Genomic DNA, 25,408 nt, shown 5'->3' with positions numbered 1-25,408 from the left:
ATGTTATTGTGCATAAGATTACCAAAGTACCTGATGTTTAGAGACCTCAAAATGAAGTTAGTGCATACAAATTGTCCCAGAACTCACTTCAGCTACTAAATAATCAACAAATTTACTGCATTTTTGCGGGGTAAAAACACAAAAAATAAGTTGACCCCCCCAAACCCATATATTTTTGGAAAGTGTATATTCTACAGAATTCAAAATGTGTAACTATGTCTTTTTACTCCAAAGTACCAAATATCAAAGCTTTTCTGAATTTAGCAGTTTCTATAAAAAATGTATGAAAATTCAGAAAAAACTCAAAACTTTCACTTTGCAAGTTTGTATCTCCCACATAGCATTAGGTACCAGGTACCAGGAATAAAACATCCAAAATATGAATGCCAGAGGTCTACAGGTCTACAGAACAGTGTGATGCCCTCTGTGCATAAGATTACCAAAGTATCTAGTGTTTAGAGATGCCAAAACATAAGTTAGCAAATTCACATTGTCTCACAAGTCACTTCAGCTGCTGAATAATCAACACATTGACTGCATTTTGTGTGGGGTAAAAAAAAAGCATTGGCTCCCCAAAGCTTGCATTTTGCCCCATTGTATGGCCCACATTTTGTAAAATACAAGCACAGGGGTCTACTTAACAGTTTGATGGCCAATATGCATAGATTTACCAAACTATGTGGTGTACAGAAGCACCCAAATTAAAACAGTGCATGTGAATCTGCAATATAAGCACCAGGTATGCACATTATGTGTCATAAAAACCCCTAACAGTACAAAGACCCTATAAAAACATGTTTTCCAAAATTACACATTGTGACAAAACTAAAATGGGTACATACATCTTTCTACTACAAACCACCAAACTGCAAAACTATGCTAAACGTAGCAGGTTTTAATGAAACTTCTGATATTGTCACAAAGGTTCAAGCGGGATATATTTTATACTTGTAAGTAGTTGGTAGGCTATAAAGGATTGGAGTGTCCACAACACAGTTATGAATACATATATATATATATATATATATATATATATATATATCAGCATAAAACACCCTAAATTTGAACACCAGTGGTCTACTGATCAGTTTGATGCCAACTATGCATAGACCAAACTATGTGGCATACAGAGGAACCCAAATGGAAATAGTGCATATGAATTTTCATGTCCAGCACTGCTGCAATATAAATACCCAGTATGTGCATAATGTGCTATAAGGCGCCCTAACAGTACGAAGACCCCAGGAAACCATATATTTTCTGAAACTACACATTTGGACAAAACTAAAATGGGTAAATACATCTTTCTACTGCAAACTTCCAAACAAATCTTTGCTAAACAAAACAGGTTTTCATGAAATTTGAATGCCATGTGTCTGCATAGCTTTACCAAACTATATGGTATGCAGAGGCACCCATATTGATATATAGCAGGCAAAAAAAATTCATAAGCAAAAACTAGTAGCAAAGAACAATCTGGAAAGCATATACAGTAAATCACCAAAATTCACTAAACCCACTAAAATCAATGCTTTTTTTTTTTGCCTAGTGTAATCTGCAGTCAGAATTACAGTTTGAATATTTTGGCTTGGATAAATTAGTTTTACTGTTTTCAAGTAAACAACACATAAAAGTCAATAGCATGACTAAAAAAAATACCAAAAATGCAATATAATCACCAATATAGCATACAAAAGGTATTGCACAGTGTTAGTGAATACACTTTTCACAATGTCATAAAAAAAGACAATGCAATATGAAAATAGACAAAATTGTATAAGTGTGTAAAAGAGCATGTACACTTGCCAAAATGTGTGTTGTATGTGTGTGCATGTCAGTGCTGTGAAAAATGTGTAAAAGCCCCCAAAAATGTATGTGATGTATGTGCGTGTGTAAGTGTAAATGTCTATTAGTGTAATAAGTGTGTGTTTGCATGTTTAGTGAGACACTAACCTGGTGTATGAGGCTGTATGATCCATCTTCAACCCTGGAGAGCATGCAAGAACTGGAGGAGGCAGGCTGCTACTTTAGATCCAGTGAGGGGCCATCTTGGGGGAGCAGGGAGTAGAGGAAGCAGCAGGCAAATAGTAGGCATGTGCCTGATGTTTCCTATGTGGTTTGTGGGTGTTTGTGCCCCAGGGGCCACTCTTGCCTAGAGCAGTGATCCCCAACCAGTAGCTCATGAGAAACATTTTGCTCTCCAACCCCTTGGATGTTGCTCTCAGTGTCCTCAAAGCAGGTGCTTATTTTTGAATTCCTGGCTTGGAGGCAAGTTTTAATGGCATAAAAAGTAAGTATACTGCCAAGTTAGAGCCTCCTGTACGCTGCCAGTCCACATAGGGGCTACCAAATAGCCAATCACGGTCCTTATTTGTCACCCCAGGAACTTTTTTCATGCTTGTGTTGCTCCCCAACTCTTTTTACATTTGAATGTGGCTCACGGGTAAAAAAGGTTGGGGACCCCTGGCCTTGAGGGTTGGGAAACGAACGAGCAGTGAAGGAGCGGCTTTTAAAGTTGCTCCTCCACTCGCATACCCCAAAGTACTGCAGATTGTAGAATCTCCGATCTGTGGCACTTCAGTCCTTTTATGCACAGATCATAGATGCTACGATCTGTGTCTCTTAAATCTGTTAAATCTAGGGTGTATTCAGCACCAAACCCTTTGTTACAGATGTAACTCATACAAGGAATTAAAGGAGTTGTAAATCCAACTGTAATACTGTAACCCAACAGTGCTTGCCTAGTTTTCTACAAACGTTGCCAAAAAAAGTAATTATAGATGCAAGAGAACTCACCAATAAGGATCACAAACTTCATTATATATGCAAAAGAATTGACAAATAAGAATGGTGATTCCCAGCACTAAGTCAGACATCTTGCTGTCATCTTACATATAGAGATAAGTATGTCATTTTTGTCTTCATTATATTACACTGGAATATGACATGAGGGTAAAGGACAGACAAGTTTAGAGATAAGAAACTGTGCTTAAAGCTCCCAACTCCAGTTGCAGGAATATTCTCATTGAACAATGTTTTGCATTTTAAAGTAGTTGCTGACTGTAGAGATTTGGGGAAAAGTTTTACTGTACAATATTGCTTTAAGATACAACCCTGATGTTGTTTGACTACAGCTCCCAACATGCCTCAACCTTGAGTTTACCTATATTGTGAAAAGTTGCTATCTACATTCATACATTACCTTTTCTCAGTGTTTCATCATTGTACAGTTTTAGTAACACTGAGTATTATAGCTTTAATAAAATTCTGCATTTCCAGACCTCTCTACTGAGCCTGTATTTACAGTATTCACTGTTTTATTCATTTATCCTGTATGTTGCATAGTCAAGATTGCCCTTAGCATACTACCTTTTTCTCACCCGAAGGGAAATATTTGCATAAGATCTGCAACACAATTAATCCCAGTTAAAGCTAAAAACAAACATCAAAATGGGATTTTAAATTTGTCGCAGGTGACTAATCTCTTTATGTGTCATTTCCCTTACCAGGAAAAGTACAGGTATTAAACATAAATTCCATGCCTTCTAGAAACGGTGCCAAATATTTAAAGGGATTCTGTCATTATTTATGGTGTAGTTTTTATAAAATAATTAATTCTACCATTTACAATGTTATTCTTGAATCTGTATCTGTATATTTCTCAAGTTGTAATATTGGCTGTGTTGGCAGCCATCTCAGGTCATTGTTCCTGATCCTACGCTTTCAGAAAGAGCCAGCACTTCACAGTGGAGCTGCTTTCAGATATACTAGTGTTCCTCCAACTCATTGTAACTTAAAGGGATAGGACTCTGTTCCTCTGCATTGCTCAACCAAACTTTACTTTGTTGCTGGACTACAAATCCAAGAATAATGTAATATATAATGAAGGTTAAGGCATGCTGGGAACTGTAGTCCACCAACATCAGGGTTGTATTCTTAAAGCAATAGTGCACAAAATGAAGTTTTCCCAAAACTTTACCCCAAATCTCCACAGCCAGCACTGTTTTAAAATGCAAAAAATTCTTCAATGAGAATCCCAGTTTCTCTGTGTAAATCTGGCTCCATGTTCTTTGTTCCTGCAACTGGAGTTTGAAGCTTTAAGCACAGTTTCCCAGCACTAAACCAGTCTTTCCTTTATCTCCATGTCTGATTCCTTTATAACATAATGAAGACAACAATGACATAATTATCTCTATATGTAAGATAAGAGCAAGATGCCTAACTGGTGCTGAAACATGTGTTTAGTTGTGATAATATGCTATAGATTTAATTTGTCCCATTTAAACTTATATTATGCTGGTAAATGCTGACCTTTGTAGTCCATGTTTTAATAAAGTGTAGCTGACCAAACATTGGCCCAAGCCTAATTACAAATGCAAGAGGATTGTCCAGTGAGTATTGTCAGGCCCGGATTTGTGGAAAGGCCAGCAAGGCCCGGGCCTAGTGTCCAATCACACCTACATTGGTTCAGAAACACTGGGGATGCGCAGGAGATAGTTTTTTAAATATCCTGTGCACCAATTCCCATTGCTCTGGTCCTGATGATGAAAATTCAGCAAATTTGCGGGAGGGAGGGGACAGGGGTGACGAATGTCAGCGGGTCTAGGGGTGACTGCTATGTAAATCCGGCCCTGAGTATTGTGCTTACCAGCGCTGGAAGCTGTAGTATTATATTTGATATTTGGATGAAACATCACTGCTCTGTAAGGTACATGTCCCTTTTAAGAATCCAAGCATATTTGAACCCTTGATAATAGGTTGGGGAGTTGCAGTCACTGATCACAATTCATAATAATTATACCTTTTCTGTTGTACATTAGAGAAAACTCTTTGCCACAGACTAGGGTTCCAATAAACCTATTGCAAATAAACATCAGACAGGAATATTTGCAATGCATATGCAAAAATAATATGCCCAGACTATTTGACTTAATTATAAAGCAATCTACAATATTAGCACAGAGTGGAAAGTGATGCAGAACGACTGAACTCTGGATGGATTGTGGTTTATGTCTAGCAGGGCCCCCTGAATGGAAAGTGCTAATGCACACTGCAGTACAATTCAAAGCGGGGGGATTCTAATCATGCACAGTTTGCTGCATTCACTCTGTTTCAGTTAGTGCACATGCTAAGCTACCTCTTGCTGTCAGAAGACTTAGCCGAAACAATAGATCTTTAAAAGTGCATGGTAGGAGGCCTAGTCTCATAGTAAAATATAGATCAGTAAGTTTCCAGGGTTCATTACACCATCACAGGTAAGGGACATTGCTTTCTTCTGTTTAATAAGTGTTTGAGTTATCATTAGATGACTTTGATTTTCTGGAAATGTCATGGCATATGCCTCATTTTCATTCTGTTTGTAAAGTGCAAATGGATAAACACCTTGTAATCAACACAGTAATGTCTGAACACTGTCTAAGAATCTTAGTTTAATGGGGACATTAACCTTCCATAACAGTTCTCTTGCACCCCAGTGTTTCTACACAACAACTCCTAGTATGCGCCAACATGTTGCAAAAGTTTAAAGAGATTTAACTTCAAAGTTAACTTTTAGTATTTTATAGACTGACACATTCCTAGCAACTTTGCACTTGGTTTTCCTTATTTTTTTTTCGTTTTTGAATTATTTGCCTTCTTATTCTGACTCTTTCCAGCTTTCAAATGGGGATCACCAGGGCCGCCATTAGAAATCACGGGGCCCCGTACAACAAAATTTTTGGGGCCCCCTGGGCCCCGCCCACACTGACGACCAAGCTCCGCCCCATATCCCGCCCACATCGCAGTTAAAAGACCACACAGACATCAGCGCTAAAAAAGTAACCCCCCCCCCACACAAGTTGTAAAAAGCTATTGATGGTCAGGGCCCCCTTATAAAAAAAATTGGGGCCCCAAAAAAAAAAAAATTAAAATTTTTTTTTTTTTAAAAACATTGGTGGCAGGGGCCCCCTGTTAAAAAAAACTTGGGGCCCCAACAAAAAAAAATGTAAAAAAAACTAAAAAATAAACAAACATTGGTGGCAGGGGCCCCCTTCTAAGTTAAAAACAAATTGGGGCCCCAAAAAAAAAATTTGAAAAAAAATTTTTTTTTTTGAAAAAAAAAAAAAACATTGGCGGCAGGGGCCCCCTTATAAGTTAAAAACAAATTGGGGCCCCAAAAAAAAATTTGAAAAAAAATTAATTTTTTTTTGAAAAAAAAAAAAAACATTGGCGGCAGGGGCCCCCTTATAAGTTAAAAACAAATTGGGGCCCCAAAAAAAAAATTTGGAGAAAAAAAATTTTTTTTGAAAAAAAAAAAAATGGTGGCAGGGGCCCCCTTACAAGTTAAAAACAAATTGGGGCCCCAAAAAAAATTTTAAAAAAAAATTATTTTTTTTTGAAAAAAAAAAAAACTGGTGGCAGGGGCCCCCTTACAAGTTAAAAAAATTTGGGGCCACCAAAAAGAAAATTAATTTTTTTTTTAAAAAAAAAACCCAAAAAAAAACAATGGTGGCAAGGGGCCCCTTACGAGTTAAAAAAAAAATTGGGGCCCCAAAAACAAAAGTTTTAAAAAAAAGATTGGTGGCAGGGGCCTATAGAATATTAAAATAATACATTGGTGGCCAGGGGATTAAAAAAAAAAAAAAAACACAAACTGGTGTTCAGTAGAATTGAACTCATGGCTTCAGTACTTCAACTTCGCCTCTTTTCGTGACTTCGGGTCTTTTCACCGCTTCAGGACTTCGGCTTCGGCTGTTTTCGTGACTTCGGGTCTTTGCGCTGCTTCAGGACTTCGGCTTCGGCTGTTTTCGTGACTTCGGGTCTTTTCGGCGCTTCGTGACTTCGGGACTTCGGCTTTTTCCGTGACTTCGGGTCTTTTCGTCGCATCGGCTTCGGCTTTTCGGCACTTCCGCATTCGGCACTGAAGAGGCAAGACGTACGGCTCGGGCGCTCGTAAGGGGGGCCCGGATCTTCAAAAAAATGCAGCGCTGCCGGGCCCCCCTTCATGCCCGGGCCCGGTACGCTTGTCCCCCCTGTCCCCCCCTGATGGCGGCCCTGGGGATCACTGACCCCAGCAGCTAAAAACTATTGCTCTGTGATTTTACAAATTCATTCCAATTGTTACTCTCTATTACTTATCTACATATGCAGGCCCTCTCTTACTTATATTCCCATCTCTCTTACGCATAATTCCTTAACATGAATGAACTGTTCTCCACTAATTGATTCACCTACTGTAGCTCATTGAGAAAGTAATCTACACGAACTGTTCTGTTTAAAAAACCATACAATTTTATGACCTGTTGCACTTCTCACCAGTCATATATTTGTATGACTTTATTAAATTTGCTAGCTGCATGAACTTCAATTCTTTCAGAGACACAGCTGTAAGGCTAATATCACATGGGGCTGAAACTCACCTATAGTGGAAACAGTCCCTGACCTTGAAAGCACTCTGAGCCATTGTGTCTGCTTGTTGCAGGCGTACAAGGTGGATTTTGGCACTGAATTAAGAAAGTTTGCATTTCACGTGCCTGCACCCAGGCCTAGACAATAGATCCTGTTACAGCCAAGGTAAGGGGTTTGTTCTCGGCTTTTCAGCAGCCAGAGATTCCACTTTGTGTCATATAAACCTAATGCTTTGGGTGACCATTGTATAAAGAAACCAAGAAGAAGAGTCAAGAGGAAACAGGGCAGACAGGATTCTGTTTGTTCAGCATTTGCTTATGTTTGATTTAAATGTGTTCAAAGAGAATATACCCCCCCCCCACAGTTACAGCAACAGCATACTTGATGAAGCACATAAAGGATTTCCATATTTCAAAGACGATATGTATGTATATTTCCTTTCTTACTGAAATTGTTCCTTTCTTCTTCAGCTTCATATTTCTCTTTTCAGATACGTACATGTTCATAGTGCAGTGTCATTGTCCCTCTTTAGGGATAACAGCAGTTACAAGTTGCTTCTGCTCCCCCTGGAGGCTATTACTGTTAACATCTTGAACTTGGTTTTCCACAGATATTCAATTGTAGCTTAGTTTTCTTCTGGACACAAATTATGAATGCATCTACTGGAAATCTTTGTGCTTTGCATTTAACTAAAGCAGCAACAGAGAATAACCTAAAGTCATTAAAATACATGAAATAACTTCACAAAGTTAATGTTTGATTAAAGGAGATGTAAACCCTCCATAGAACTGTACCCCTGTGCCCATTAGCTATTAAAAAAGGTGGTCCAATCTAATTTTGGATATAACTGTAAGAATGCTGCTTACGGACACTACATTAGTTATCTTGCTATTCTCTATCATATAGAGATTGTTGCTTTCCCATGATAAAATTGTATAACGAATATAAGAAGAGTGGATGAGGTACTGTTTTGGTGCTAAAAAGATGTATTTGAAGGGATTGTAAACTCTCTCATTCTTAAATGGTGGTGTCGTCCGATTGTGTTTCAACCTCAACTATAAAATGGTTAGAATAAGATCTATTGTAATATCTCTATTTGCTTCCATGCAGAACCCCTAAGCATGTATTGTCTGTTTAACAAATTATGCAATGTGAATTGTTCTCTAACATATTGCTTTTGTACTTGTCTACACTTTAATAGACATATTTTTCTTTTAATAATATAAGAATATTATCTATTTAGTATGGATGGTAGAGATTTAGAGAAATCCATTGCCTTCATTATTTTCCTCTTATGTTCCCATGAAAAATCCTCCTGGGACATCTGTGAATTCCATGATAGTGAGGATAATAGTATGAATATTTAATCTATTATACATTAGTACATGTGGCTAACAATGTAATTGCTTTCAGGAAGTATGTGATTTCGAGCTGCACTAGAAAAAGCAGGTGCTTACTTTCCTATGAAAAAATGAAAATGTAAAAACATCAATGTTTTAAATGTATTTCTACAAAATAAAAACATACAGCTTTAACTATGGCTATGACAAGGGTACCTAAAGACAGCATGAACTTGGATTGATTTATAGGTCTTATGGCATAGTGGTAATGTTCTGCTTCTCATGATCAGAAGCCCTGTGTTAATTAGGAGTGACCATGTTGGGTTTTGCTTCATTGTAGCTTTACTGTAGGTTAACTTACTGTCGGATCCCACTCTAGGCTGCTGCCCCTGTGCAGTGTGCCAATCCATAATTCAGGGCATTGGTCCTTATGCAAGTCAAAAACCGTGTACCAAGGTTGACCATTTGGCAGTTATTTGACCAGCATAACTATAACCAGCGCTATATAAATAAATGATGATGATGATGATAACTGGTAAATTACCAGCTAGAGCTGGTGCCGGGATTGAAAATTGACCTGCAATGTATTTGCTTATTCTTTCCTCCACTCCCTAAAAACCCTGCCTTTTGAACATTGCCACCCCTCTTCCACATCTTTCATGCCCTGCTGCTCCCACAATCTGCCCATGTCCCTGCCCCTATTGTCCCATTCCCTATTCAATGACATTAGCTACATGGAGCTTCTGATGAAGTGACGTATTGGTCACGAAACGCGTCAAGCTACTCTCCCTGCCCTCGTGTACAAATTGTTTTATTTGGATTAATAAAGACGAAGTTTTAACCTACTTTGGGTTCCACCTTGAATGAATTTGTTTCCCGGTTGCCATCTGCTTGCCTGCACCCCGTGAGATTGTTCATTGCCGTTTCAGACCGGCTCTTTTCTTCGACAACCGGAAGTCATGTCTGCCTACCCTTAATGGCGTTCTGCCTGTTTGCTCCACATCTTTCATGCCCTGCTGCTCCCACAATCTGCCCATGTCCCTGCCCCTATTGTCCCATTCCCTATTCAATGACATTAGCTACCCATCTCCATGGCATCATCCAGCACCTCCTCCTGCAGGCCGTCAAACAAAAGGTGGAAACCCTACCTGCAAACAAATCTATGTTTTGAGCATGTTGTGGAACTGAGAAGAGGACACACAGGACAGAAAACTAGAATGTACAGTAAGTTCAGCAGGGATGCCAATGTTTGAGTAATTATAATAACCAGATCCCATCACTTTCTGTAGTTACCATTAAGGTAAGGGTTTTTAGTAGAACACTACTACCAACCACAACCATAGTTTCAATCTAATGTTCTGCCAATTTCATGGATGTGACATGTTTTTTTACTTTACTCTCTACACCATCGACTGGAACAACCAAAATGTAAGTAAAGAAGCCTGTTCATAAATTTCTGCAGTTTTTAGGAAGATTTCCATTGAAGCTGGTGCAAAGGTGATGCAGAAATAAAAAAGTTGGAAAATAATATGGAAATCATGTTATTTGGGCCACATTTTTTTTTTACAAAATAAACTACGTTGACAACATCTGCATTACGTTTAAGCTTGTGAACAAATTTATATATATATATATATATATATATATGTATGTATGTATGTATATATATATATATATATATATATATATATATATATATATTATTATTTAAATGCTGAAGCTCATTATAAAATGGCCAAATGTAATTAGAATATTACAAAACCTAATTTGATCGATATTTAATGAACATTCTGATCACATAACAGACAATACACTACATCTTGTCTGTAACTGTTTAATATTTCTATAATGAGGACATTACAAGCCAGTGTCATTTCTCAAAGCATTCACCTGTCATATTTTGGTAGGAACTGATTGTGTTCAACAGAAGGTAAAGACACAACCTTGACAATCAAGAATGCAGACCTGTTTTCCATGGAGTGCAAACAACGTTATACCTCTTACATGAACAGATACTGAAATAACTACCATAATCAGAAAAGCTGCCATCATATTTTAGCCATTTACAAAAGTGGAGAAAAATTTGTATACAATGTGTATAATGTTTTACAACAGCTGTCTGACAACCAGATAAAAGAAAGACTTCAGATCTCTTGTAATACCAGATCAGAAATACTCCTCTTGGCACTGGTATTTTGCAGTTTGGCTTACTACTACATATACTGTTTATAACAGGATAAACTTTGAACCTTTCCAAAATCAGAGCACTGTAAACTGCTTACATATGAATAGCCATGCACATACGTATACATATCTATGGTTACATTTCCATTGTCCAAGAAGAAGCTAAAATGATATTTTCTGGTAGACTGCTGGCTGTGAAAAGGTTTCAAACTCCCTTTGAACAGACCAAATGAACTGGCTGACTGCATGGAAGATTTCGGACACTTCTGATCCATGGTGAGGAACTGATTAAAATGCTAGGCTTCTGCTAGAGCAATTTTACAGAGTAGACTTATTTATCCATATACCATGTTTGGTGAGACTTTCTACACCCAAACTTCTGGTTAAAGCATGTATTATATATTAAAATTGCTGCCGGTAGCCCTAATTTTAGAATATTTGTGAATTTTATTAAGTCTTTTCATTGTAAACTATATTTTAATTTTAAAAATAATTTCTCAATCATTTTCTGAAAGTCTGAATTCAGGCTTTGTTCTAGAACACCTAATTTTGGTGTTTAACTAGTAATACCTCAGGAAATCTTCATTTACAACACATAAACTGTATATTGATTGATGATAAACACAGCAATATAATTAGTGATGGGCGCAAATTTGCGGCAAATTTGCGGGATTCGCCGCCAGCGAATAAATTCACGAAACGCCCGCGAAAATTTGCAGCAAAAATTTGCCGGGGTCAAAATTTTTTTTTTTTTAGAAAAAACGGATGCCGGCGTCAAAAACGGGCGCCAGCGTCAAAAAAACGGGCGCCAGCGAATTTTTCGGCAAAGCGAAACGGCGCAAATTCGCCCATCACTAAATATAATGCCTTTATGAATTGCATCACATAATCTGGTTTCTTAAATAGGCTTAAATAGCTCCATATTGTAATTTCATGGGGTCTTTGCCATTGTTTTCTGACATCTCTGGGGAGGTTCCTAGTGTATTTATCAGCACTCTTGCTTGCAGAATACACTGAACATGTGCCTAGGTGTTGATGCCAATGAAAGAAAAAGATAAGATAGGACAAATTAAAGGCATAGTTTTGCACTATTAGATGCCTTCTTTGAAAGTAATGTAAACCTTATGCATAATGGCCATGATTTCTAGCCCATTCCAAACGTCAGGCTTTAGTTGCCCATTAAACAAACTATTTTGAGAGGCACCTTTGTTTTGTGATGGCATACTCCACAATTTTTTTCTTTTTGAAAAAAGTGAACTATATACAAATATAGCAACAATCACTTGCCACACTTGTGCAGCAGTGTCATGGCTCAATATTAATTATAAACGAACAATAATCCACTTGCACCATCAAAACAGTGACATTCACTGCCCAGTATAATAGAGTGACCTGAAGGTTTTGTGTTACACTGAGCTACAAAATCAACTCCAAAGCTGCAGACCATTCTGGATTCATGCCTAGACCAAACCATGTTATCTACAGATATTTTCATATTAAAGAAAGGTTAAAATAGTTTGCATATGCCCCACAATTTCTCAGTACAAATAGTCTCTGACACTGTAGGAAATTGCTGATTCTAAACACTTGAAACTGTTATTAAAAATGGCTCTCACTGGACGTATCCTTATTTCCAAGGCACCAAAGATAAGATTATAATAGGTGGTATTATGGTAAGGTTTAGTTGGTTGCACAGCTATTCCCTGTTTGTCTGCACTGTGACAGTTGCTAAACTTGTTGGACACAAGGGCTAGAAACTGAACTTTTAAGGACCAACTGCCCTGTGCATTACAATCTGGCTACTCTGAATGGTGAATGGAGAGGCACAGATCTACAGATCTAGCCTTGCACCAAATAATATGGCACAGGCTTCCTGAGAAACCCCTCTACCATGCTTCCTATTGCCTACCAACATAGTAGTTAGCAATAAACTTTCAGAGCACCAGTATGCCAATCAATGGCATATGCCATAATCTAGCAGTCCATTGTAAATAGTTACTACTTGTTTTAAGACTTTTACCTTTTTATTGATGCAATGTCCAACTAGCATTATTTATCTGAATATGGCCTGGTAAGTGAACTACTAAACAGTTATCTGTTTTTTGGTCTTCAACCAAGAAAAGTCAGAAAGCTATTTTAAATCTAGAACTTCCCAAAAATGTTATATATATTTTACCATTTTTATAATAGCAACCTAGATTATTCTTTCTTGCAAAAGCTAGCATTGATATTTTAACTAAATTCACTGTATTTGGGCTATGATCTGAAAATGAATTGACTGATTATTCTGAATGATGCATAACCATCTGCCCTTCAGTGCCCATGCAGAATAAATATTTTTGATCCCTTTAACACTTTTATCATATGGCATCTGGCAATTGTAGCCTTCAGCAAGCTCACATATCTGTCCTTCTCTTATAGAGAATACTTTTTAGATGGCGTCTTAGGCACTAACATACATCATACATAGTCAGTTTGGCATAGTTCTCAGTGTTGAGAATGAATGCATTGTAGGTCTCCTTTAGAGGCTGTAAACTATGTATTACATTAATATTGTCAATTAGTATTGTCAACACAATGTACATCATTTTGGGTCTTTAGTGAGATCTTCTTTTTCAACAATGTCTTTTTCACATTTTTCTTGTTGTGTCTTCTCTACACTGTCATAGGAAGGTGGAGAAGTCGTTGAGGTGGATGTATCTGATATTTCTGTGGTGTAACGCTCTTGAATTTTATTAAAAATGTTTTCTTTCTGGAAATGGATATTAACTTGTTTATTAGTATTTCCCTTGTAAGTCTGAGATGCTTTCCTCTTTTTCAACCTGAAACGACGGTAACAACGCTGGATTATTATAGCAGACTGCTCCTCTTGCTTACGTCGCAAGGTGGTTGTAATTGGTTCGTAAGGGACTTTTGATGGATTTGATGTCATGAAACGTTCTTCCATTGGTTGACGAAGAGAATCCATTTCTCCTCCTTCACCCAAGACACGTTTTGTAAAGGCAAATAGTATGTCAAGACAGTGTATTCTGTCACCGCTTACCATGGGAAGATCCATTGCAATAAGTTGTATATTATTTGGCTTTGGTACACGAAGAGGTGGGTCAAGTGCATCTGCAAAAACAGACAACTTACTGTACTCGATAAACTGTGAAGCAGATGGGTCAAATTTTTCCCAAACTTCATAGAACATTTCAAAATCATCTTCTCCCAATGGCTCTGCACTCTCTTCAGTAGCAACACTAAAGTTTTCAAGAATGACAGCTATGTACATATTTACCACAATAAGAAATGATATAATAATATAACTAACAAAAAAGAATATCCCAACAGACGGATTTCCACAATTGCCTCTAACAATGCTTCCTGGGTGTTCAGAATTTGGGTCACAGTCTGGCTCCCCACTATTAAGAATTGGTTCTAACAAAAGATCCCAACCAGCAGATGTTGTGATTTGGAACAAACAGATCATGCTGTTGCCAAAGGTTTCAAAGTTGAACATGTCATCAATTCCAGACTCCTTTTTCACATAAGCAAAATTGGACATTCCAAAGATGGCAAATATAAACATCACTAGAAAGAGCAGAAGCCCAATGTTGAATAAAGCAGGCAGTGACATCATCAATGCAAAAAGCAGAGTACGTATCCCCTTTGCCCCTTTAATGAGACGTAAGATTCTCCCAATCCTGGCAAGTCTTATGACTCTGAATAATGCTGGGGAAACAAAATTTTCAATCATGTCTGCCAGAAACATACCTGCAAAATAAAAACATAAATGTTCGTTTATGACGTATTCATCCATTTGACAATGGTTACTCTCAGCCTATACTAGGATGACTGATACTACTGTGTATTCCTATGTTTGTAAACTAATTATGATCTAAGGAGATCCATAATACTCTTAAGGAAAATGAATCTGTGTTATACAAATCAGATATTTTCTTCTAAATTCCTTGAATGCTTTTCAGGAGTCAGAAATTTAAGGTGCTTTTAGTGAAATGCAGGCAAATAGTAAAAAAAATAATAATTAAAGGAGAAAAAGTCTCTTTGAATTTAAATATCTACATAAACTAAATGTTATGATGGAACAAAATACCAACAACAATATAAATATAGGGGAAAGTTGAACCTAAAACTGTTTTACACAAATTAATTGTTTTCTTATAATGCCCTGAATGCTTTTCAGCAATCAGATATTTAAATTTCATGTCAGTGAAATGCAGAAAATAAAGGTAAATACAATATTTATAATTAAAGGAGAAAAGGCAAAATTCCTTCTGAATTTTAATAGCTACATACATTAAAAAATAAACAATAATATAAACAGCATAACATTGAGCTAAAACTTTTTTTTTACAAAAAAACAGCTATTTTTTAATAGTCTCCTGAATGCTTTTTTCAGCAGTCAGATGTTTTAATTTAATTCTAGTGAAATGCAGAAGAGAAAAGTAAACTGGTGGGACCACAAAAAAATGGTTTCAAATGAGGGAAAACTTAAAACCAGGGTATGTAAAATTGAGGTTTGAATTGAATTCGTCTGAATTTCAATTCAACATACAGCTAAATCAAATGATATAAAATTAAGGGAAAACAAAACGCAAAACTGATTAATCAAATCAACTGTATACTTCCCTGAATGTTTTTGTCATATTTTAAGTAAAAGGGATAATCATCAGTTTTAAATGATCATCTGTAAGATCTCTATTGCACCTAGTAACCAGGTGGTGATCTAAAGATTATAAACATAAAGTAATTAATTCTAATAGTATTCAAGTTGTGGGAGTGTTGCTGACCCTCAGTCCAATATTTAAAGTTTATGTTAGAGAGACACATTTTATTAATAATAATTATAATAATAACAATAAAAAGGTAAAAAAAAAACTTGCCCATTTTTGCAATCTCATTTAAAAACCTACCTACTATAGAAAGGATGACAACAACTAGGTCAAAAATGTTCCAGCCAATAGTAAAATAATACTGACGCAAGGAGATTAGTTTAAGGAGAAATTCTCCTGTGAAAAGGATGATGAAGACTACATTGATCCTGTATAAGTAAGTTTCCATCTCTTGACTCTGGTCATCTGTTTCAATCATCATTGTTACCATGTTGAGAAAGATGAGGATCATGATGGTGATGTCAAATGCTTGCTTTGTTACAATATCAAAGATCAATCCCTGGCAAAAATTCTGGGGAAAAAAAAAAAAATGAAATCAAATCATTGTAGGATGTAAAATATATTTTGAAGGCTGAAGAAAAGTGACAGATTGCACATATGCAATAGACACAATAAAACATTTGCAATGTTCTTTTCATAATCACACCCAGACAGCTTTTTCCTAAATAAGTCAGTGGTTGAGTTTTTTCTTAGAAGAAAAGTCACATGTTTTAATACCTTAGGGGAAAATGAAGTTGCTTGAAAAAAAACTCTATTGAGTTCTACAAATACAAAATTACCATTTACCTCCAACCAAATTATAGCTGCTACAATATATCTTTTTATTTATTTAATAACTGGTGTCTGGTGATCTCTGGCTCTGCTAGTGCCTGCTTATATACAGTAGGCCACTGTTCAGTGGCATAACTATAAAGGAAGTAGACCCCATAGTTATGGGGGGCTCGTGACTGCTTCCTCTATGGCTAACAAGAACCCCGCCTTCCGCAGCCACTCTCTTACCTGTGGCAGGGAAGCAGAACGCAAGTTGGCATGGGGTGGATAGTGGGTGAAATTGGGTGGAGAGTGGGTGGAGTCAGGGTGGGAAGTGGGCACAGGTGGTAAGTGGGTCGGCGGCTGGGGATAGGAGTGTGCTGGGCCCCTCTGAAGATTTTTGCAGGGGGGGGTCCAGCTGATTCTAGTTATGCCACTGCCACTGTTGCACCTTTTTTGAAATAGCCACACCCTGATAGTTGAATTGGCCAATCAGAAAAAAGAATCAATATAACAGCCAATCGGAATCAAAGTAAGTTAAATCAACTAGAAAATGTGTAGATCAGACTATTAACTACTGCGCTGCTCTCCCATGACACAGGAGGGCTAAAGTCCCTCCTGTTCAAATCTACTTATCACTTAATGACTTGAATTGACAAATACTTGTAACTGTCCAAATTTTAAGGTGTTTTTTAGCAGACACTTTGGGGCAGATTTATCAAGGGTCGAATTTCGAGGGTTAAAAAATCCTCAAATTTGACCATCGAAGTAAAAATCCTTTGAATTCGAATATCTAATTCGAAGGATTTAGCGCAAAAGATCGATCGAAGGATTTTTATTCGATCAAAAAAAAAACGTAGAAAAGTGCTGGGGAAGGTCCCCATAGGCTAACATTGCACCTCGGTAGGTTTAAAGTGGCGAAGTATGAAGTCAAAGTATTTTTTAAAGAGAAAGTACTTCGATTATCGAATGGTCAAATAGTCAACAATTTATACTTGAAATCGTTCGAATCATCTGATTCGATTGAATTTGACCAATTCAATGGTCGAAGTACCCAAAAAAATACTTTGAAATTCGAATATTTTTTTATTCAACGTATTCATTCCAGCTTAGTAAATCTGCCCCTTAGTATAGTTACAGCAAATCTAGATCTGGCTGTACATGTAGAAAGCTGTGAACAGTAGGGATGTAGCGAACCGCCGCCGATGTGTTCGCGAACGCCGTTCGCGAACACCGGCAAAATTTGCGAACTGTTCGCGAACTGTTCGCGAACTTCGATCATCCGAAAATCGTTCGATTCGAACGATCGAAGGATTTTAATCGTTCGATCGAACGATTTTCGTTCGAATCGAACGAAAATCGTTCGATTTTAGCGATCGAATGGTCGAATGGGCGACCGATTTTGACGCGAACGCCTATTGGCGAACGTCGCGCGACGTTCGCGAACTTGCGGCGGACGCGAACAGTCGAAGTTCGCGCGAACTAGTTCGCCGGCGAACAGTTCGCTACATCCCTAGTGAACAGAGACAAATCTATAAAGTGATCTTTAGGTGGTACATTTAATGAAAAAAAATATTTAATTCCACCAACAAGAGAGCCAAGAGTTAAAAGTACACAGAGCAAGCTTTATTCTTTCTTGAGGATTCCTTTGCATTAATACTGTTTACTGAACAATATCAGCAACAGCTGCATTAAAAATCTTACCGCAGGCCTTGGAATTGGTTTCTGAGGCTTTTTGGAGCCCAGTTTTTTCATAGCATTATAATACTTTTTTTGTTCCTCTGTCATAAAGATATCTTGACCCCCTAGGTACAGTTTTAGAAACATAATAATTAGATTTCTTCATGCTTTTGTACAAATTGTCTTTATATCAAAGATGGCATTTGTGGAAGCAAACTATTACATTTAAACCTTAAGAAATGAGATATTCTGCACATCAGACCAGGTAAAAGTTCTCATTTGTCAAACTGAAATTCATAGATATGCTATTTATGTACATTTTATGCTTCTGAGCAATTCCACCCCATAGAATAGAATTGCGCTCTGACTAGCTGCTATGGGTATCAAGGTGTAAGTTGGTTAAAGAATAGATAAATAAAGAAAAATAGAGCATACTGCCATCTGTTCTAACTCCATTGCCATGCCATCTTCCCAGGCTCGTACCTTGGGGTTATTTTTGATTCTGCCCTGTCTTATTTATGTCACCTTTTCTAAGGAATATTTCAAAAATATGATCATTAATCACCCAAGTTGCCACTAAAATTCTTATTCACTCATCATATCATGCATTGACTATTGTAACTTTTAATTAGCCTTACTTAATTAATTAATCACCTCACTAGTCAACAAGGAATACTACCATTAGGCTCATACACCAATGTTAATACTGTAAAGCTAGTATGCAAGGAAGGATACACCTGGACCTGTACAAAGCAATAATAAATACTTTATCCCACACATCTCTTAAAAAGCAAGGAAACTGTTAAACTATTCCATGGAATTGCATGGAATTTGAGGTATGGGTAATAAAATTAAAAAATAAATACAACATAAGATAAAGACTTATCTTCTTCTTCTGTTGGTTGAAGTTATCAATAATGACACCAATGAAGAGATTTAAAGTGAAGAATGACCCAAATATGATAAAGGTTACAAAATATAAGTACATAATTGTATTGTGTTCATATACGGGTTGTTCATTTATCTGCAAAAACAAAGTATAGTTAATTAGCAACATCAATAATGTATGAATCAGTAAAATTAGGATCAAAGTTACCCAGAATTCAACCTACAGTTTGTCAACTAAATCCAAGTCTCACACTCCTGTTTTGTTCTTGTTCATATCTTATTAAATTTTCACCCTTTCATTACATTTCCTTGATTTTTTTAAATTACATTTTATAAAATGATAAAAATGGGAAACAACTTAAAATATTACAGTAAGTGTGTCTGATATGTTATAATAAAATTGTACATTATTTAAAGATGAAATTTTAATTACCGTTATTTTATTTTCCTTCAAGTCCATACAGCAGAACAAGTGGGGTTAATCCCCCTCCCTGTTTGGTAGGACGCTCCAGAAAAAATTGTAAATAAGGTTCCTTAGATGCCAAAGCTTGAATCTCGCTTATCCTTCCTGCAAAGGTTATAGCCGTAAGAAATGCAGCTTTAAAAGAAAGATGCTTTAGATCTATTGCTTCCAGGGGTTCGAAAGGTGGTTCACATAACTGTTCTAACACAATATTCAAGTCCCATTGGGGAACTGGATTTAGAATAGGAGGTCTAATTCTCTGAACTGCTTTAAGAAACCTCTGTATCAATGGATCAAACGATAATCGGGGACCCAAAAAAGCAGAAATAGCCGACACTTTTACTCTGAGGGTATTAGGACTTTATTTCTTATCCAAGCCCTGTTGCAAAAATTCCAGAATTAATAGACGGTTTCTCATCTTGAAATCATGTGTAAAACACCATGACTGAAAAATCTGGACAATTCTTGAGTAGGCTTTGTTAGTTGATGATTTCCTGGATTGAAGGAGGGTGTTAAGAACTGTATCAGACAGACTAGAGGAATTCAATAGGGGTCGATCAACCTCCATGCCGTAAGATTTAGTCGACTCAGTTCGGGGTACTGAAACTGGTTCTGAGTAAGTAGGTCTTCCCTCCGGGGAAGAACCCAATAGTCCCTGCGACACATGTTCATTAGATGCGAGAACCATATCCTCTTAGGCCAGAAGGGGAGAATGGCAATAACCGAAGACTGATCCTTTAAAATTTTTCTGATAACCCTGCTGATCATAATGGGAGGAAAAATGTAGGCCAGAACCAATTCCCATTTGATCATCATCGCATCCTGTACCCACGAATGATCCTGGTGATAGGGAGCAGAATTTGGCATTCTCCCTGGTTGCCATCAGGTCGACCTCCGGAACTCCCCAACGTCTGACTAAGTTGATGAAAATTTCCTGATTCAAGGACTCCAGCATTACTCTGCTCAGATGGTCTGCAAGAAGATTGTCCTTCCCCCTGATGTAAACTGCAACAATATTCAACAGGTTGTTTTCTGCCCAGTTTAAGATCTTCTGGGATTTTTTCAGGAGAATCTGGGATCTGGTTCCCCCCTGTTGGTTTAAATACGAGACTACTGTTGAGTTGTCTGATTGTATAGTTACTGCCTGATCCTGGATTAAATCGGAGAAAGCCATGAGGGCATTGAACACTGCCTGCATTTCTATGAAATTTGAGGAAATTGATTTTCCATGGCATCCCAAGGGCCTTGAGCAGTATTCTTCCCTAGATGAGTTCCCCATCCCTTTTAGTGGAAGCATCCATTGTTATTAAGATCCCCAAGGGATCCTGAATCGGCCTCCCTCTGAAATATCTGGCTCTCTGAAGCCACCAGTCGAGAGAGTTTTTGACTTCCCGAGAGAGAATCCAAGTGGAGTCTAGGGAATCTTCTGACCTGTCCCAGAGTGTCAGAATCTCCTGTTGGAGGGGACACACGTGTAGCCTGGCCCAAGGAAGAGCTTCTATAGAGGCTGTCCCTAACACACTCATCATCTGTCTCAAGGAGACAGGAACTGATTTCTTCAGGTGAGTGACAGCACTTATACTACTGGCAAGTTAGGGTAACTCTCATTTCTTCCGTGTTGATACACATCCCCAGTAACTGCTTTACTTTTGAGGGAAATAGAGACAATTTCTCCATGTTGACCATCCAGCCAAGATACTGAAGGATCTTTAAGGATTTCTCCAGATGTTTCTGAAGAAGGGAGGCTTACTCTGCCCTGAACAACCAATCATCCAGATATGATATCACATGGATACCTTCCTGATGAAGAACTGACGTGAAAGCAGCCACAACTCTTGTGAACACCCTCGGGGCAGAGGTGATACCAAAAGGCAGGACCCGAAACTGAAAGTGATGGAGCTTCTCCTTTAGGATTACTGCAATTCTTAGAAATTTTCTGTGAGCCGGAAAAAATGGGTATATGGAGATAGGCATCTTTCAGATCCAAGGTCACAAGATAGTCTGCTGGCTCTATCATCTGCAGAGTTGATTTTATTGTCTCCATTCTTAAACGTTTTTTCTGGATGAATCAATTGACAAATTTGAGGTCTATGATGGTGCGAAAAGACCCATCTGGTTTTGGGACCAGGAATATCGTGGAATAGGTGCCGCAGCCTTCTTCCAAAAAAGGAACTTTTTATGATCTCTACCAAATGGTCTAAAAAAAGAGCCAGTCTTCCACCCACTGGAGGACTCCTGGCGTCATAAGTCCCACTTGCATCCAGATGGCAAGGACTTACCCCTGCCCCTTTGGCCCCTAAATGGCCCACCTTGGGCTCTGGAAAATTGGGACTTATCCTTCTCCTTTTCATCCCTTGTCTGCTTAAACCTGATAGAAGAGTCAATAAAAAAAATATTTCTCCATCGTACCCTCTGCCTGTCTTGAGGCAGAGTCTTGTCCATAAGAGTGTCTAGCTTGGAGCCAAAAAGGTGACCTGGCTCAAAGGGCATGTTACACAAGTTGGTTTTAGATGTGGTATCAGCAGACCAGGGCTTAAGCCAGATAGCTCTCCTGGCTGTAGTATAAAGGGCCATGTTCTTAGAAACCAACTTCAAAGATTCAATAGAAGCATCACATAAAAACTCAGATGCTAACTTTATGCCCTTAAGAGATTTTAACAGTTGGTCCGTAGGGACCTTTGCCGCAGTATCCTTTGCCAATTGCATGAGCCAGTTCCTCAAAGCTCTAGAAACACCAGAGGCTGCTACCAGTGGCTTACACTGGGCTGAAACAGATATATATATATGCCTCAAGGAACACTCCGCTTTATGGCCCATTGGGTCCCTGAGACCCGACCCATCTTCCACTGGAATGGTAGAGCGCTTAGAAAGATGAGCTACTGCTACATCTACTAATGGAGGGGATTCCCAGTTCTTGACTTCCTCGTCAATCGGGAACAGTGACTTAAATCTCTTACTTATAACAGGTGCTTTATCCGGGTTCTTCCGCTCGAATTCTATTAAATCCTTTATGATCAGATGAAAAGGAAAGCCTTTAGCCCTTTAACTCAAATCCTGAGTTTTGTCAGTCTCTGACTCTTTCCCTCTTGAGCCTCAATGGCACTTTTAACAGCCTTAATAAGTTTACCAATGTTATCCGCCTGGAATATCGAGGTGTCTACTATTTCTTCACTAGAAGAGGAGGAATCAACTTCATCAATAACAAAACATTCCCCTTCCTCAGCTGAGGAGGGGTTTTCCTCTATAGCAGGCTTAGGGACTTTCTTTAGAATGGATTAATTAAACTCCATGTAACTCTGCTGTAATAGCTCTTTAAACCATTCCATAAAAGGCTCAGACTGAATATTGGGAGTAGGTGCATCCTTAGAAAGGCAGTCCTCACAACGCACCATAGCATAACCATCTGAGAGGGGTGTTTGACATTCTCTACAGGCAAGATGTTTAGTTTTAGAAATTATCTTCCCTTTAGAATGCTCCATCTGACATCTTTAACACATAGAAAAAAACACATAGAAGGGCTAGGAAGAGAGGCAGAGAGAAGAGAGCAGAGTGGCAGCATAATAAGGTTACTGTCAGTACCTTTGATGCTTTGCAGGCAGCTACAACCCTTAGAGAGCAGCATACAATCTGTAGCAAGGGCAGTGTGTAGGGAAAACAGCCAATATTTAAGTTTCCCAGTCTGTGACGTCATCAGTGTGCGTCTACACCTGGACGCATGCACCTAACATGTTTGCACTCGTCCGTGTCAATTTTGCGCGTCACAATCGCCGAATGCTCGTCAAAAATGCGCCCTCCACTCCCAGTCTTTAGGCTGTAGCTGCAACCTTCGGGGAAATGGGGACCCCGTGGGGAAGACCGCTATTCCAGAAGTCCCCCAACCGGTTCATCAAGGCAGCGAAGGCCCCAGAAAACAAAAATTGCTTCTTCTTAGCAAGTCTCATCACTACCTCAGGAGGTAGGACGAAAAAAACACGAATCATATGGGGGGGTGGTGATATAGAGTGTTAATTAACTCTGTCTCGTCCTACCAAACAGGGAGGAGGATTAACCCCACTTGTGCTGCGGTATAGGACGTTAAGGAAAGGTAAGATAACACGAATGCCCAGGAAGCATTTTTTTTACTTACATTTTATAAAAAATGAATAAAGAATACAAAATGGGAAACAAGTCAAAATATTAACTGTGCCTGGTACTATAACAAATTATACACAATAAATAAGTAAGCTTGAAAGGCCAAACCAGGATATAGGAATTCATCATAAAACACAGATTGGTTAGTTGACCTGGAGCAAAGTTTTATTTGTTATTATATAGTCCCCAGGTTTCTATGTAGAAAATGGATTAGCAGATGGAGGCTAGGGTTTCAAAAATGCACAAACAGTCCCTTTGGGTCAGACGATTAGGCATCAGTTTGCTGACAACTTTCTAATTTAATTTTTCTTGTCCTCATTTTTATGGAACTGGGTCCACAAGCAAATCTGCTTAAGAATTCCAATATTTTTACCCTGTATGTAGCAGATACTGTATATTGGGTTTATAGAAGGTTTTATGTCAATTCTCAGGTGTACAAAATAAATTAACTGGCTCACGGGTAATGCTGGCAGGGTGATACCCTTGCTTTAAATTTATTTAATGCATCATGCAACGTTTCGGGGATATCCCCCTTTATCAAGCATGCTTGATAAAGGGGGACATCCCCGAAACGTTGCATGCTGCATTAAATAAATTTAAAGCAAGGGTATCATCCTGCCAGCATTACCCGTGTGCGAGTGAATCCTTTGCTGTACACATTTGATAGGTGGCCGATACCTATCTCACTGTGCACCGGGACTTTGTGATTGGAGGACCAGGGTGTGCGTCTGTATTTGAACTTCTCCGTACAAAATAAATTAAACCACAGAATATCTTGTACACAGAAATAAGAATTTAGGCAACTGGTAGATAACTGAAATTACACATATACAATTATGAAAATACATTTTAATAAAAAATTGTTACCTCTCTCGAATCCACTGCTGCATACATGATAGGCATCCATCCTTTAAAGGTAGCCTTTAAGAGACAAAAGTGTGTGCATACATTTTACAAACTCATGTACAGATTATAGGAAATTATAAACTATCCCACTGCGCCCCCTAGCTCTCTAAACTACTTGTCCTAAATTTAGAGGCCATTTATTTAAATATGAATGTATCTGGTCGAAGTTTTTAAGGGGAAACTTATATTTTTCGTGGAAAAAAAACCTTGAATTTTAAGAGATCTATTATACCCCAAAGTTGTTAAAAATCTGAATCCAAAAATACTCCATCTCAAACCGAGTTGTGTAGAAGTCAATGGCAGATGTCCCCAAAGTTGTTTCTTGACATTGTAATCTGCGCTGGATAATCCAATAAAATTTTCACAGCTAAAAATGTGATAAAATCGAGTTTTTAGAGCATTAATTTTACAATATGCGCTTCATTTTGTCTCGATGTTTTGACGCTCTAATTTTTCAGAGAAAAATGGTTGCTGAATGAGTTTAATTAATAAAAAACTTAGATTAATTTGAGATTTAGTAAATAACCCCCTAAATTACAGATGCAAAAATAGTCACCAAGTACTGCTTACCAGTTATATATAATTATATATTTATATTAATTGACCGATCTATGTATCTATTAATCTTACCAAATTTGCCTAAAAAAGTACTAAAGGCATATTTAGTCAATTACTGTATGAAATAACAGAGAACAGAATATATTGATTGCATAATGTATGTTCCATGATTATATTTTCAACCACATACTTCTTTTGGGGAGATTCAATTAATATCATGATTATGTTCACCCAAAACATGTTTATCTTTTGCATATTGAAAGACTTACTAATACACATTTATTAAAGAAAATGTAAATGTAATTCCAAATGAAATCATGATTATTTTATTCCTTACTTTATACTTTGTTTTTTTTATTCCCTTTCAGCTCTCCAACAGGTTCAAAAGAACAAGGAATGCATAGAACAATGCTGTCCAACTGACTCTCCCTTGTGTGAACTCCCAC

The 25,408-nt window shown here is 37.8% G+C and overlaps 1 protein-coding gene across 1 annotated transcript in view; it reads right to left on the bottom strand.

Moving 5' to 3' along the window:
• Positions 1-12,855: 12,855 nt before the first annotated feature.
• Positions 12,856-25,408, bottom strand: part of LOC108701353 (sodium channel protein type 2 subunit alpha) — an 87,716-nt gene continuing 75,163 nt past the window's right edge. Inside the window, exons 23-27 of the mRNA XM_041576224.1 lie at positions 24,366-24,419; positions 18,903-19,040; positions 18,041-18,145; positions 15,827-16,097; positions 12,856-14,666 (exon numbers count right to left, since the gene is read on the bottom strand). Coding sequence (XP_041432158.1) covers positions 13,495-14,666; positions 15,827-16,097; positions 18,041-18,145; positions 18,903-19,040; positions 24,366-24,419 — 1,740 coding nt within the window. The 3' untranslated portion in view covers positions 12,856-13,494. The remainder of the gene's footprint in view (positions 14,667-15,826; positions 16,098-18,040; positions 18,146-18,902; positions 19,041-24,365; positions 24,420-25,408) is intronic.

The sequence above is a fragment of the Xenopus laevis genome, chromosome 9_10L, assembly GCF_017654675.1.
Source record: "Xenopus laevis strain J_2021 chromosome 9_10L, Xenopus_laevis_v10.1, whole genome shotgun sequence".
Lineage (NCBI taxonomy): Eukaryota > Metazoa > Chordata > Amphibia > Anura > Pipidae > Xenopus > Xenopus laevis.
Note: the sequence above shows the minus strand (reverse complement) of the source record. Positions and strands in the feature narration are given on the sequence as shown.